At 42.0% G+C, this 14,732-nt stretch overlaps 2 protein-coding genes across 5 annotated transcripts in view; one reads left to right on the top strand and one right to left on the bottom strand.

Moving 5' to 3' along the window:
* The window catches only part of LRRC56 (leucine rich repeat containing 56), a 33,288-nt gene extending 30,001 nt beyond the window's left edge, over positions 1-3,287 (top strand). Inside the window, exons 12-13 of the mRNA XM_083698816.1 lie at positions 999-1,368; positions 2,907-3,287. Coding sequence (XP_083554942.1) covers positions 999-1,368; positions 2,907-3,099 — 563 coding nt within the window. The 3' untranslated portion in view covers positions 3,100-3,287. The remainder of the gene's footprint in view (positions 1-998; positions 1,369-2,906) is intronic.
* A 2,057-nt stretch (positions 3,288-5,344) lies between these two features.
* Positions 5,345-14,732, bottom strand: part of LMNTD2 (lamin tail domain containing 2) — a 78,980-nt gene continuing 69,592 nt past the window's right edge. For 2 of the 4 annotated variants that reach the window (XM_083756821.1, XM_083756819.1), the window contains 5 exons: positions 14,496-14,615; positions 13,375-13,565; positions 12,330-12,478; positions 10,348-10,430; positions 5,345-5,927 (listed from right to left, as the gene is read on the bottom strand). In XM_083756821.1, the coding sequence (XP_083612947.1) occupies positions 5,781-5,927; positions 10,348-10,430; positions 12,330-12,478; positions 13,375-13,565; positions 14,496-14,615 (690 nt within the window). In that variant the 3' untranslated portion in view covers positions 5,345-5,780. Of the gene's footprint in view, positions 5,928-10,347; positions 10,431-12,329; positions 12,522-13,374; positions 13,566-14,495; positions 14,616-14,732 lie in introns of those variants that run through there. The other 2 variants (XM_083756820.1, XM_083756822.1) reach the window with 2 other exon arrangements.

The raw sequence follows: 14,732 nt of genomic DNA, 5'->3' as shown, positions 1-14,732 counted from the left end.
CAAATTTCCATTTTCTCTGTCAAAAATATGTGCATGGAGTTATCTTTCCTATCATTTTCTTCTGAGATACACACATGGGGATTTTTCTGGCTAACAAAATAAGCACAGATTGGCTTGAGTAATTATTTTAGCAAACTTTCAATTTGAGATACCTATGCTTAAAAGAATCACAAGACCCAAAGTATGTGCTCAGAAGAGAAATAATGCTAACTTGTATCAACATTTTATTTGCATTCAGATTACAATATTTTTGTCCCTGCCTCCCGATTTCAGAATATGAAGGCAAGGAAGAAAGAGAGAGAAAGCAGGTTGTGATGGCAAAGTTCCAGAGACCAGAAGTTATAGAGCATGACAGGGAGGTGCATGGGAAAAAGCAATTCTGATAATTTAAACTACTACGAGCCATAGGAGATCAAGATTTCCTTTGATTTCACATGATTGAATGCCTGCCTACTTTCCAACTTTCCACAGTAACTATTGGGTTTTGTAACAAATACCAAGATTCTTTAGAAGCTGTACCAAGTAGAACGTATAGTGTGGAACAGAGAGCTTTTCCCATTCAATCTTTGTAACTTGAATGATAGAGTTCAACTCATACTGACGTTCTGTGTACACTGCATAGGGAGTGAGTGCCATTCAATTTAGTGGGACTTATTTCTGTGTAAATGTGCACTGAATTATACTATCAGTCCTTTAATATTTTGAAACCTCTCATAGCTAAATAGGTGGAAATTCAGGCCATTCTAATAAGAACAAGAGTTCCTGGTCTAAACCCACCTCAGTTCATGAAAGCCTCTTAACTACAGTTGTTGTTCTTGTTGTTGTCGACATCTGTCTGTCTCAGGAGACAATGGAGGAGTTCGCCTTTGGGGGTGAAGTCAAACTCAAACTGTTGGAAGGTTACAGCACCTGTGTTTGCTGATTTACGCTCTCAAGTGGATGGGAGTGAAGTTACATGCTCTGCTTCTAAATTGCTGTGCTTTCCCTTTGCATTTCAGATTCATTGCACGTCCAGGAAAATTCATTGCCCACCATTATAAAGCGCTCTGTTGTACCTTCTCCTCCAAAAAGTCCCTCGCCTGCATTCATACAGCGAGTGAGAACTGAGTTTGTTGGAGCTAGACGCCTGAAAGTGCACAGTTCAGAAAAGGCAGTTCTACCGAAACCACAGCCTTCATCAACTCAGAACAGTGATACAGTGCAGAATGTGTTTGAGAAGACTACTGTTCAGAGTCTCAGCAGAAAACCTGATTTCTCCTTATCTGATACATCTATCTTAAGTCAGAGGCATAGGACTTTTGGCCCCGACAGCAAGCAGACCAAGAGACCTGTTTCAGGACCAGCAACAATTGGACCAACAAACATCAGGTTGGGATACCTAGGTAGCTCTTTCACTAGGATTGCTAAACCAAATGGAACAAAATCCACATAAAGGCTGCTTCATAACATCCAGGATGAACTGTGCTTTAAAGTTTAACCCATTGGCTTTGGTTTTAAGCATACCTAACTCTCTCTCTCAAGAGTGTGATTGCAGGCTTTTGATCTTATACTTACTGCTTGGTTTTCTGTTTTGGGTGGTGTTATCCTTCTCAAAATGAGTTCCAAGAAGCTTCATTGACAACTTGCATCTAAGATTAGCTTCAGCTGTTCAGCACCTGTCCACTGCACATCTCCCTTTCATAGATTAACAATAGATCTATCTATCTATCTATCTATCTATCTATCTATCTACCCTGCTTTTCAGAAAAAATTGTCTCAACAGGTCAGCATCTGGGAGGTTTGGAGGTTCCTCTATATACTCTTCCTCTTGCAGACACATCAGCCTATAGTTCAAGCTAAGTTGCACCTGACTCTTGCAACATATTCTCCCTTATTATTATTTCTTCTTCTTCTTCTTCTTCTTCTTCTTCTTCTTATTCTTATTCTTCTTCTTATTATTATTATTATTACATTTATCCATATGTCTCAAAGCAACTCACAGTTGGAAAAAACATACAAAGGCAAGTATTTAAAACAACACCAAAAGAATAAAACAACATTATTTACCCAAAGTGCTCATCCTGCAGTATTATATAAAGATATGAATCCTACACCACCCAGCGAAATGACAAACACCAAAAACAGCTAGGTGCCATATGAGCCCAGTTAAGAACCAAATGCTAGGGTAAACAATGCCTTTGGCTGGCACCTAAAAGTTAACAATGATGGCATCTGTCATATCTCCCTAGGGAGAAGATTGCATAACCATCACTGAAAAGACCTGTTCTCACATTGCCACATTCCACACATTCACAGACTCTGGATAGGCTCATATGAGGAGAGACAGTCTCTAAGGTACTGAGGTCTGAGTTACATCAGTCTTTGTAGATGAAAACCAGCACTTCAAATTGAGGCTAAAAACTAATGGGCAGGGCAGCCAATGCATTTTGGGCAGGATCAGTGTTGTATGCCTTCTACTCCCAGTTGACAACCTGGGTTCTGAATTCTGCACTAGCTGCAGTTTACAAATTATCTTCAAAGGTAGCCGCATGTATGATAAAACACATTGCAGTAATCTATCATATCATAGACTACAGAAGCAAGGCTATCCCAGTCCAGAGAGGGCTGCAGCTGGGCCACCAGTCAAAGCTGATGGAAGGTACTCTGTGCCACCAAGGCCACTTGTGCTTCCAGTGACAGTAATGGGTCCACAGGTACCCCCAAGCTGCATGCTATATACTGTATCTCTGTAACTGAGTGGTGTGTTGTTCTCCATGCTAATGAGGTGGGACATAGGGGGTACAGAAGAGGTTTTATCCCTCTTTGTTGCATCCAGCGCAGGAGGTTTAAGTGACTATGCAATTCTAGCCTAGTCTCTGAAACATATTTGTGCCAACTCACTGTACTCTGGTGTTTCTTGTTTTCAGAGCCTCTGTAGATAGAAAGCTCCTCAAGATGATCAACTCTCATCAACCTGCTGTTCGCTCATGCACAAAAATGCCAGAGGGACTTGCAGTTCTGAACGTGGTCCGCCCTCTGACTGCCAAGGCTGCCCTGCAGAGGTTGCCGAGCAAGCCAAATATCTCAATGACGGCTCAAAGCAAGACTCCCAAATTGTAGGAAATGCCCTCAGCAGCTGTGCGTATGTTGTTGCCAAGTCACAGACGCTTTCAGCTGCTTTCTGTGTTTCCCATCTTCCTATGAGCAACACAGGCTGGCTTCTCTGACTCATCGCGATCTCTGAACACAGCAGTGCCCTAGGTAAGCAAAGCAGTTTAAATAAACAATTTGATTGACCTCAAACAAAACTGCTGCTGCGAATGGAGAATCTGCAACTCCCCTATCAACCATTTTGGCAGCTTCTGCAAAAGGAGGAATGAAAGCTTGTGCTGCCATAGCCCTTTCAAGTGACTGTATGCCTGATGTTTACAGCAGCTGCATGCCTGGCCTCATGGCCAGGGTGGCCCCTTTGACTCATCCAGTGGGAGGAAGGTACAGACCATCCTTCAGCATTCCCTCAGGTATCCAGCTGCAGCCAATTCCATGTGTCCAACTGCTGTCAAAGGGACGTATTCCCTCTTGTGAAATCATACAACAGACTGGGAAAGCTGTGTAGAATGGAATTGAGTGTGCTTTGAGCAGGATTCTCGCTTTCAAAGCACATCCCTGATTCAGGCACGAACTTGTAGAAACACTCCATCTTGCTTGAAATCATTCTTCTCTATTCTTTTTAGCAGGGAAAAACTCAGTAGTTCAGAAGGAGTTTGGGAGAGGGGGATTGAGCACATCACTTTTTTTTGTACTTGGAAGGAACTCCTGATGCTCATCCAGAATGCTGTCATACAGATATACCTGAATTGGATCCAGAATGCTGTCATGCAGATATACCTGAATTGGGTGGGCTGTGTTTTCTCCAAGCCAGATGTCCGTTGTAAATGTATTTGCAGTGGACAAGGTTGATTCCCAACCATCTCGCTATGTATGAACTGGCACTCAAGACAGATATATTTCAACAATTATTGTGAATATTTTGAAACTAAGTACTGTAATTGTTTAAATTATTTTCTGGAAGACTATTTATAATACATGAATTATGCAGCATCCCAATCTGTAGGTCATTTCTTTCTAGTTGAATGTTTGAAATGCATAATGGAGCTGAAACCAAGAATGTTCACACCATATCGTCAACTTGTCCTTTGAAGCCAAAACATTTAAAGAATATAAGAGGATTTGGGACATTCACACCCTTAGAAGACTTGCATTTCTGCAGTAAATGGAGCAGGGGTTGTAGGAGTAAAATCAAAATTCATAGAATGGTCGTTCCCAGAAAATGTGTAAAATTGGCCTTGGCAAAACATGCACCATTTAAGTCAGCTTCCTTCCTCTCTCACTTTGCAATCATAATTAAAATTATCCTCTGTATATAAATGGTGAGAGAGCAGGGGTAGCCAATATGGTGCACTCCAGATGTTAGACTCCAACCCTCATCATGGCCAATGGTGGGCATTAAAATTCAGCAACATCTAGAGGGCACCACTTTCGCTACCCTTGGTATGGGGGAGACCAGCAAGTCTGACACACAGTACCCCCAAGTAGCACAATAATTCTGGGCAAAATTACCCAATCACATCTAATTTTAATAGGAAAAAAGCATATGGGAGAGAGGTGCTGCATCGTATACCTAAACCATGATGTACTGCAGCCATCCTCCCAAATGTTTTCTTCCAGCTGGGCTTACTTCCAATCTGTCTCTTTTTATGTGGTAATCTATGTTGAAAGACATGCCTAGATTGCCCCAAATGCCAAATTATTTTCCCAGTCCCCAGTTAATGTGTGAGTTTTATGTTGCTCCATAGCCAACTAACAATATTGTTTGGGCCACCCCAATCTCTGCCAAGTGATAGTAAGAGATTTCAGGGGATTTGGCATTTAACCAAGGTTGTGTTTCTGTTGGGAAATCAAGGCGCAGCGGAGACTAGTGTCTTTATGAAATGTGGTTTATTCTACACCTGGGTTTTGATGAAGAGAGAGTTCATGGCATTTACATCACAAGAGGGACTTGTCCTTCCCAGCAGTGCAGCCTTGGATTCAGAGGCATCCCAAGCGCCTTCCCCATGTCTCTTTCTAACAGCCTGCTGTTCTGCCCACTTCCTGCCCCTTCTTCCCAGAAACCCCAAAATGCCTGTGGCAAAAGGATGCCCTCTCCTCCTGTGCTGACATCACGCCCCACTGTTACCCTGGGGACCTCCCCCTCTCAACTTTGCTATTGTCTTCTGCTAACTCAATACACGGCTGGGGGAAAGGACACCATCTGGATGATCAATTGTTCTTAATGGACTGGTACTTAGTTATTTTATTTATTAAATTTGTATACTGCCCTCTATCCATAGACCTGAGAGTGGTTCACAACATAAAAACAGTTCTCCTGTTCTTAATGGCATCGATGCTATCAGCAGTCTCCTGAACTGGTTCAGCATGAGTTTTTTCACTCGCCTGGCATCTTTCCTTCATACTTCAAAAAATTAGGGGTAAATTCTACCCCTTTGCTAAATTTAAGATAATGGGGAGTCTGCCAAATTATGTAGCAATATGTAGCTTTACTTCTTTTCTCTGCCTCCTTTCCCATCACCATTAATGTGGTGCTTCTTGTCTTACGCCTTCCAAGATAGTTATGCTGGCACAAAGAACTGCCTCGGAATTGGAAGGGAAAGTCACAAAGATACATGCCAGGCAAACTGCAGAGTTGTGCTGTGTATTTAAAGCCATGCAAACCACCTTTGCTGCTGACATTCATCAGCATGTCATCTAGCAGGACAGTACCTCCTTAAGTGCAGATCAGTGATAGTGGGCATGTAAGTCATATGCTTGAAGCCATATCTTGAGCGAGCACTCCTCTGTCCTATCAGGGACACCATGGGAAGTGTAGTATCCAGCGTAGTCTTGAATTCCTGAAAAAAGGACACTGCTGTTACCAAAAGATAGCAGCGTTTAAAAGCAGGTGTGTGTGGCTGGCGTTTGCCTTCAGTACTTTGTTAAATATAATTATACACTTTATCCAAGCCCAATACTCTGCTACTAAAACTAAATTACACGTAACAGTCATAGAAACTCTAAAGAGAAATCTTGGGCATAGCACTGTTTGGTGTTGTGATTGTTTCATTGTTGTCTGTTTTGTGACTTTTGGTGTGTCATCTAAACAGAAAAAGGTGAGCTTCACAAGCACGACAGAGAGGGGGGAATCAGATCAAGCAACCTTGTGTTGCACCTCATTATCCCTGTCTGTCTGTCTGTCTGTCTATCTGTCACACACAGAGAGAGAGAGAGAGAGAGCGCACATATGTTACCTGGATGTGATTTTAGTACAGCATACCCTTCCCGCCGCAGCAGTACCATTTATCTACTTGCACTGGTGTGCTTCGAACTGCTAGGTTGGCAGAAGCTGGGGCAGAGCAATGCAAGCTCACCCAGTCCCAGGGATTCAAACCGTCAAGCTTCTGATTGGCAAGTCCAAGAGGCTCAGTAGTTCAGACCACAGCACCACCCACGTCCGCCGCAATGCTGTTTCCGTCCTTCTGTCACGGTGTTCCGTTGCACCAGTAGCAGTTTAGTCATGCTGGCCACATGACCTGGAAAGCTGTCTGTGGACAAATGCCGGCTCCTTTGGCCTGAAGTGAGATGAGTGCTTTACCCCATAGTCACCTTTGAGTGGACTTAACTGCCCAGGGGTCCTTTACCTTTACCTTAGTATAGCATACTACTCAAATCAGCAAGCACAGTCCATAACCTGTTATTATAGGATGAATGCTCCATATGTATGATGTGCTAGCGGCAGTGAAATCTATTAACATCTGCCCTTTTGTGGAAGTGTTGAAAGTATCAAAGCCTTTCCCACTCTTAAATATATCCAAGACCTCTGCCCAAAGGAGGATAAAGATTTATCCTTTTTCAAATTTGGCAGAGAAAAGAGGAACATATTTGTCAAAGTCGCACAACAGATCTGTGACACAAGCTAGAGGCAAAAACATTCACTTAACTCACTAGAAGTTAGGAATCTAAATGCCATTTATTTATTTGCCTTTGAAAAAATGGCCACCTTAATTCTACTAAAATACTAACTGGTTGTGCATGGGGAGACAGGGAAGCAGAGCAATTTAATTCCTCCACTAAGGATTAGCAGTAACATTTTTTCCCTAATATAAGGTCTGCCAAACAGCCTCTCTGTTCATCTAATTTTCAAGGTTCCTGGAAAAGGCACATTACAAGCAAGGCTTTTTTTTACATTGGTTTTAATGTGACTTGTGGGGCTACATAAATGACAGAATGTAATAGCAGGAAGCCTCATCTTTAAATAAAGGAAATTACTCAAGGCCTGAAAATGTGCAAGACTTTGGGAGGCGCCTCTTCCTCTGCTGCAGATGGATGCTACAGCAAGTCATAATTTCAGTCATCAACACTGACCTAATGAATTAATAACTTGGAAGTGGCAGGTGTGTAGGAAGACTTGAAATTATAGCGGGTTCAGTTAGGATACTTTTTACTTGTGTAATCACAAAATAATAACTGATCCCTCACGTGATGTGAACCCAAGGTATCCAATGCTAGTCCTACTTAGAGTTGACCAACTGAAGATAAGAGGCATGACTGTCTTGTGTCCATTGATTTCAATGTGTCTACTCTGAGTAAAACTTAGTTGGCTACAACCCAGAATGCATGCATGCATGTACTTATTTTATAATATTTCCTGCCCTTTAATGTAAAACAGTTCCAGGACTGCATTTGCATGAGCAGCATTCACTGTGGCTCTTTCTGTGTGCTTTTCCATAATCATAGTCTGGCACTGGCACTGGCATTTAGGGGGCAGGGGCTGTTTATAAGGGCCAGCATCTTTGTCCTTCTGCCGTTGCCCATTCTACTCATATTAACCTTAGCACAGTCCCTGGGTCTAGTTAAAATGCTGGCATCTTATAGCGCTGCTATCCTCACGCTATGCAATAACCACTGCTTCTTTCAATCTTTTTTGGAGTTAATGGGATTTGCTGCGCACTGTGAAATTGTTATTTAAGTAGACACACTGATATGTATCTAAGCAAGCAAGAGGTAAAGAAAATAGATTTCCAATTTAGCACAAAAAGAGGGCTTTCCAGCTGAAGTGCCCAGTGAGTCAATGTTGAGACTTAGGTATTCACCCTGCCACCATGTACTCTTCTTTCTGTTTCTCCTATTCCTTCTCTTGGGACTCGCCTATATTATCAGTTTATCCTGGATTAGAGCTAAACAAAGGATGGGGATTGGAAAAGGTCCAGATGTTCCTTCTAAAACACCCAACCCTTGCAGGTTAGCAGAACAGAAGTACTTATTCTCCTTGAGCTAAATTCTCCCTCTGTCTGCCACCTACAACAACAACAGCAACAACAACAACAACAACAACAATAATTTATTTGTACCCCGCCTATCTGGCTGGGTTTTCCCAGCCACTCTGGGCGGCTTCCACAGATACCAAAAATACACTAAAAGCTTCAAATCATCAAAGGAGCTTTTATACAGATAGCTAAACTAACCCCTGCTCCTCCAACTCTGTTATTTAAAGGAACCCCTGGATGATTCTACAGTCTATACTAAGCTATGTTTCATTCATTCCCTTTTTATGAGGAATCTATCCAACACCATCCCTTTTTGGTTCTTCCATCATTTCTCAAAGTGTAGAAAGTCTGTTTTGGTTTCCCCCCCCAAAATAAGAGCACAGTCTCACTAGGTGTACATGCCCTTGGTGCTACTTCCAGCTGTTTAAAGAGGCAGGGAGATTAGATGGGCAGAGATCTATTGTGCATGTGAACTTGTCAAAACTCTGCATACATTCACCATAACCTTTGCGTTAAGTGCCTTTTATCACCCTGTTTATTTATTTAATTGATCTCTTAACCAGAGCTAAAGTTTTTCCAGCTATTTAAAAAAACAAACAAAAAAAATAATGTTAGTGTGCTTAACACCATAATGCTGTCTAAAAATAAGAAATAAGAAGCTTTCTGGTCATTGCCATTAACCCTGCTGCATAAATGCCAGTGGCCAGAATGCTTTAAAAAATTTTTTAAAGCATTATAGCATTATTATGGTGTGACATGCTATAGTGCTCTTTTTTATTCTTTATTTTAAAAAACTGTTTTAGCACTAATTTATCTACTGTATATTTTGGAAAGTTTCCTATACGATGCATCTCAAGATATTGTTTACAAATTTGTCATGAGGGTTCCTAAAGTGGGGGTGGCAGTCTTCATCAATGTTTGACATCAGCTGCCATTGATTGGACATTGGCAGACTGAAACATGTCTTTGGCATGACTGCCCAATTTTTGGTGGGACAGGTCCAAACTATGCTTATTTCAAACTCTACATGAGGGCTGCTGAAGTGGGGGCAGCAATTTTCATTGATGTTGGGCCACCGACTGCCATTTTGAATCAAGATGGCAGACTGAAATGTGACTTGGGTGTGTCATTGTCCAGTTTTTGGTGTGATGTGTCCAACCTGCACCAATTTGGACACCTTGGAATATATCATTTCACTATTTAGCAAATTTGGCATGGCAGGCCAACTTGTGCCAATGTGGATGCCTCTGAAGACATTGGTCAACTCAGCATGAGATTTCCTGAGGGAGGAAGCAGCGAACTTCATCTATGTTTTGATGCTGGGTGCTATTTTGAATCAAGACAGTGGACCAAAATGTGACTTTGATGTGACTTCACTCAGTTTTGGTTATGGGTCCAAACGGTGCCAATGTGGACACCCCTGAAGATATTGTTGCCCAATTTGATGTCACTTTGCCCAATTTAGTATCATGAGTCCAAACTATGCCAATTTGGATGATTTGAAGTTACTGACCCCCAATTTGGTTCCAAGATGGAGATGGTCATTCTGCTCTATGTTTGGAGGCTAGACACAATTTTGAATCAAGAGGGCAGACCGAAAATGACTTTGACATGCCTTCATCCAATTTGGTGTGATAAGTGCAAATGAGATTTCCTAAGGTGGAAGAGGTATATTTTGTCTATGTTTGGATACCATTGGATGCATTGAGCCCTGCATCGGGGGGGGGGGGGGAGGGCACGCACAGCAGCCAAACTCACAAATCATACTATCCATTTAAAAATCACAGTATGTTTGGGTTTCTTAGAATTCCCAGACAGCGCTGGGCACTTTCTGCTAGTTGTACTTGTACTATGCTTTGGAGAAGGAAACCTCTGTTTCCTGTTTCTTTATTCCAATGTCTGATTATCCAGCAACCTTGGGCTCAGAGGTGCCTACACAGCATTTACAGTACGACTCTGGGGAGGCCACTAACCTCTCCATGTATTTGTTACTAAAGAACATACTTACTCTAGCTTCTGGTTCCATAATTTGAGGCTGCCATGTCTGAAAAGCAAAATCTCCCTCGCTGGTTGAAGAACTGCTATTCTTTTCTGCCAAAGAACAATAAAAGCAGAGTGCCTTATTAGCACTAAAATTCGCCCCCACATGCACTTTGCAATTTAATCTAAACTGAAGATGGTGTCTAAAACACCCCTTCCCCACTTTAGAAGAATCATAAACAATTGAGCACCTTTATCTAGACCCACAGAGCAATTGCTGAGCACAATGTGTTTTGGAACTCACACAATAGCAAGTAGGGCTCACAATTTATCCCTGTCTTACCACACACCCCATTTAACTTCTTAGCACATGATTCCACACACTGCAGAAAGAACAGAGCAACTGGGAATGTTAGTGGGGAGAACGTGTTCATGTGTTTGGTACCATCAAATGATGGGGGAGCGAGACATAGCCATGCTTGTTCATTTAAAAATGTATATCCTACTTTTTGAGTAACTTCTTCCACGAAGTTGTTTACAATTTCCAATTAGAAAACAATATCTAACAGTAAAATAAGGGCGCTTCAGGTAACCTTGACCTAAATGATTCAGAGCAGGGGCAGGAAACCTCAGACTCAGAGGCCAAATGTGGCTCTCTGGGTGCCTCTATGTGGCCCTCGGGACACTCCTTATCTCCTTCCCAGACTGCAGCATTCACTGGCCCTCATCCCCTGTGGCACTTCACTTTCTCATTCTGCCTCCTGCCACTTCCTTTTCCTCTGCTGTCTTCCAGTTCATACCCCTTTCCTTCCTCTTCATTGCTCCACTGCCAGTCTGAGACATGAAAAACACATTGCACTGAACGAGAAAGTAGGAAAGAGTGTCACTCTTTGAAACCTCCTCCTTCAGCTCTATGTACTTTGGGGGGGGGGGAAATACCCACCTTTGCCATGTCATGTCGGGGAGGCAGTGAATAGGGTGCTCAATGGTTTTGTGGGCACCAGGGGAAATCCTCAAGGGTGCCACTGTGCCCATGACCACAGATTTAGGTACTGTAATTAGATTGCTCACTGCACATTGGTATTGTTTCTTAGTGTGCTTCTACACTAAATGAACCTGAGGCTGTGTTTTGTGAGATGTTGAGAGATTTCTGTCCTCCCTCCATTCAGCTTCTAGGATATTAGGTGGGAGGGGAAACATTTTTATTACCCATACATTGGTACCTCGGGTTACAGACGCTTCAGGTTACATATACTTCAGGTTACAAACTCCACTAACCCAGAAAGAGTACCTCGGGTTAAGAACTTTGCTTCAGGATGAGAACAAAAATCACACAGCGGTGGCAGCAGGAGGCCCCATTAGCTAAAGTGGTCTTCAGAACAGTTTCAGCTTAAGAACGAACAAATTAAGTTCTTAACCCGAGGTACCACTGTATTTAGGTCCCTAGTGTAGAATTGTCCTAATGGGCTAACTATATGGTATGTGTACACAAACCGAATGGAGGCCCAACATCATTCTGAAAGGAATAAAACTTTGGAGGGGGGAGGAAGTATTTTGAACAGAGTAGGGAGGACAAAAAGAGGGAATGCTTCTCTCTTTCAGTAGCTACCCTTTTTGTGCTTCACATTTGTCTGCCAAAGCAGCAGGGAATGGGAGTGGTGAACTGCTTAGAAGGTGGTACAGAGCTGGGAAATGATGGACAGGAAAGAGCTAAGCAAGCAACCAACCAACCTATCTTTGCTGATGCTCTGCTCAAAACACTCCCTCCTAGAGTTATTTTTCCTTTTTCTTTTTTTAAGAAGGCATCAGGGCTCCATACCATCCATTTGCATGTGACGTGTAGTTAGTTCCAGTTATGAATACATTGAATTAAGTTATGCTTCTGAAATTATTTTTTATTTATTTTGACAAATACAGCATAAAATTCTTCCTTAATGCACATAGCAGTACACAGATTATATTCAACAACAGATATAGTTAAAACAGAGATCCTTATGTTGACTTGCATACCCATGAGTGGAAGCAAACTTTTTGAGGAAACTGAATATAAGCTGGAAGTTTCGCTGCTTGCATCACTGATTTTCGTCCTGATACCTGTGGCACGACTAAGCAGCATTTTGCTACTTTGTGCAGAATCAAAAGAAAAGTGTCCATGGAACCTGAACAGGAAAAAAAGAAGATTGACCCAAGAGGAAGCTCACCCTGTTAAAAGAGTCGGAATAAGCATCAGCTCCTTGCAACCAACACTATCCATTTCAAACAACTGCAGGGCAGCTGCAAACACTTCACACTGGTGCATCTGGGCACTGAAAGTGATCAATCAGATCTACTTTATATTTTGGAAAGTTGTTTGTACGCAGCATATTTGGACACCTCTGTCATAATTTTGCATAATGCTTCCTGAGATCATGCAGCAGGTTTTCGTCTCTTTGGATACAACTGGATGCCATTTTGAATTAAAATGGCAGATCAATCCTTTCAAGACTGCACTGTTCTAAAAATCGGTGCTGGCATCTAAAGATTCAGAGCCACAGTCTTCAGAGGGCATGAGTTTGATATTAGCAGTGTGATAGTAATGTTATGATTTGCACTTAACACTAAACCATAGTTTGTTTTAAACCATGCTTTGTTTAACAAAACGTGAGTTAACCACAAGTTGCCTTACAGACAATCAAACGAAACATGACTTGTTTCTCCAACATTTGTTTGGTTTTTGAGCTAATCTTGCCTCATGCCTTTCTAGTTTTGTGAATTTATAGAAGACAGGGAGTGTCAAACAAGCCATGGTTAAGGAAAGGTGCTAGGTTCACATATAACACCAAACATGTAAAATAAACCAGGATTTGTGAGCCAATAACAAATAATGCATTCAGCTTGTGGTTTGTATGCAGTAAGCAAACTATAGTTAAGTAGCTCAAAAGGGGTCATGCATAACACTAAGCTATGGTTTAATAAACCATGGCTTAGTGTTATGTGCAAACCATTGCATGATACTGACTGTACTCCATTCCTTCTACCTGTTTTTCACCAGCACACTCCTAGATTGAATCTCTACCTTTTGTTTACCAAGATGCCTGAAGTTCTGCGAATTCGTTGGGACAAAGCTACGTCTGGCCTCGAAGGCAAGGACTCAAAAGTTTCATCATCTTCACTGAGGGGAAATTTGTCCACTGAAAGGTCCACATTATCGCTATAGGCATCTGCAGCTGCCATGAAGTGCTGAGGACCTCTATATTGTGAGATAATCTTAGAAGATGAAAGTGAAAGGAAAATAAAGTTATTCACCAGACTTCAACATTTATATAATACAGTACTGCTTTTCAATGCTCCCATGGTAGTTGACAATTTGTTACATCAATGCATGAGAAAAGGACGGATTCTCTCAGGATCTATTCAGAAGTGGATGGTAGACATTCCCTCTTTTGCTTTCCCCTCAGGGCATGCAAGTCCTTTAGCATGTCCTTCATTCCCAACAGCCATAAATGTGTATCAGCTGTTGATCCAGAAATTTCAATCTAGGATCACATACTTAGGTTTATATTCATTTATTCAAAATTTTAGAAGTGGCCATTAATATTTAGCTGCTGGCTTATAACTACTAATGCTCTGCTCCAAACAAGCTGTGATGCCATTTGGTGGCTGCACATGATGTTCTCTTCGGGGCAGGGGTACTATAACTGACACACAAAATAAACACGCAGAGATACACTGTTCCCTGAATGTGGGAAGCCAATTGCAGCTTCACTCGCCATGTAAACAACACCTTAAGTCACAGAAATGCCATAGGTCTTTGGTGACCTCATTCAACAGAAACCAACCCCAAGGCACACTTTGGGTTCACATAAACATCTCACTGTTTACAGTGTGCATAACAGCCATTTCATGTATATTCATGAGCTCCACCACACTCAAATACTGTTTCATATTACAAATCTATGCTTAAGTTTACTCTGATACAATGCCACCCTACGTCATGGATAGCCAATGTGGTGCCCTGCAGGTGTTGTTGGACAACGATTCCCATCAACCCCTACGATTCCCATTAACCTGTTGGCTATCATTACCTTAGGATGGTCAACCTTTTGGGCTTTCCCCCCTTTTTAATTTTTAAAACTAAGAAAATTATAACACACTGTACATCCCTTCCCCTCCAGACTATTAAACAAAGCAATTCACCTGGCCATGGTAGTCACAGAGGCAGGTCGTGCATTCTGGACCCGTTCTGAAAAAATGTTGCCTGCTTAGTGGCATGTTTGAAGCTTGCTCATGAGCTAGGTTGGCCCCTGCAGCCCACACCTATAAAATATAGTGCAAATGGATGAGACACAACATTAATGTATGACCTACAGTACCTCCCATTTTCATCTGTAACTGTAGCCTGGTGCCCTGTTTTTGCAGACCTCATGGGGAGAA

The sequence above is a fragment of the Podarcis gaigeae genome (assembly GCF_964106915.1).
Source record: "Podarcis gaigeae genome assembly, chromosome: 1".
Lineage (NCBI taxonomy): Eukaryota > Metazoa > Chordata > Lepidosauria > Squamata > Lacertidae > Podarcis > Podarcis gaigeae.
Note: the sequence above shows the minus strand (reverse complement) of the source record. Positions and strands in the feature narration are given on the sequence as shown.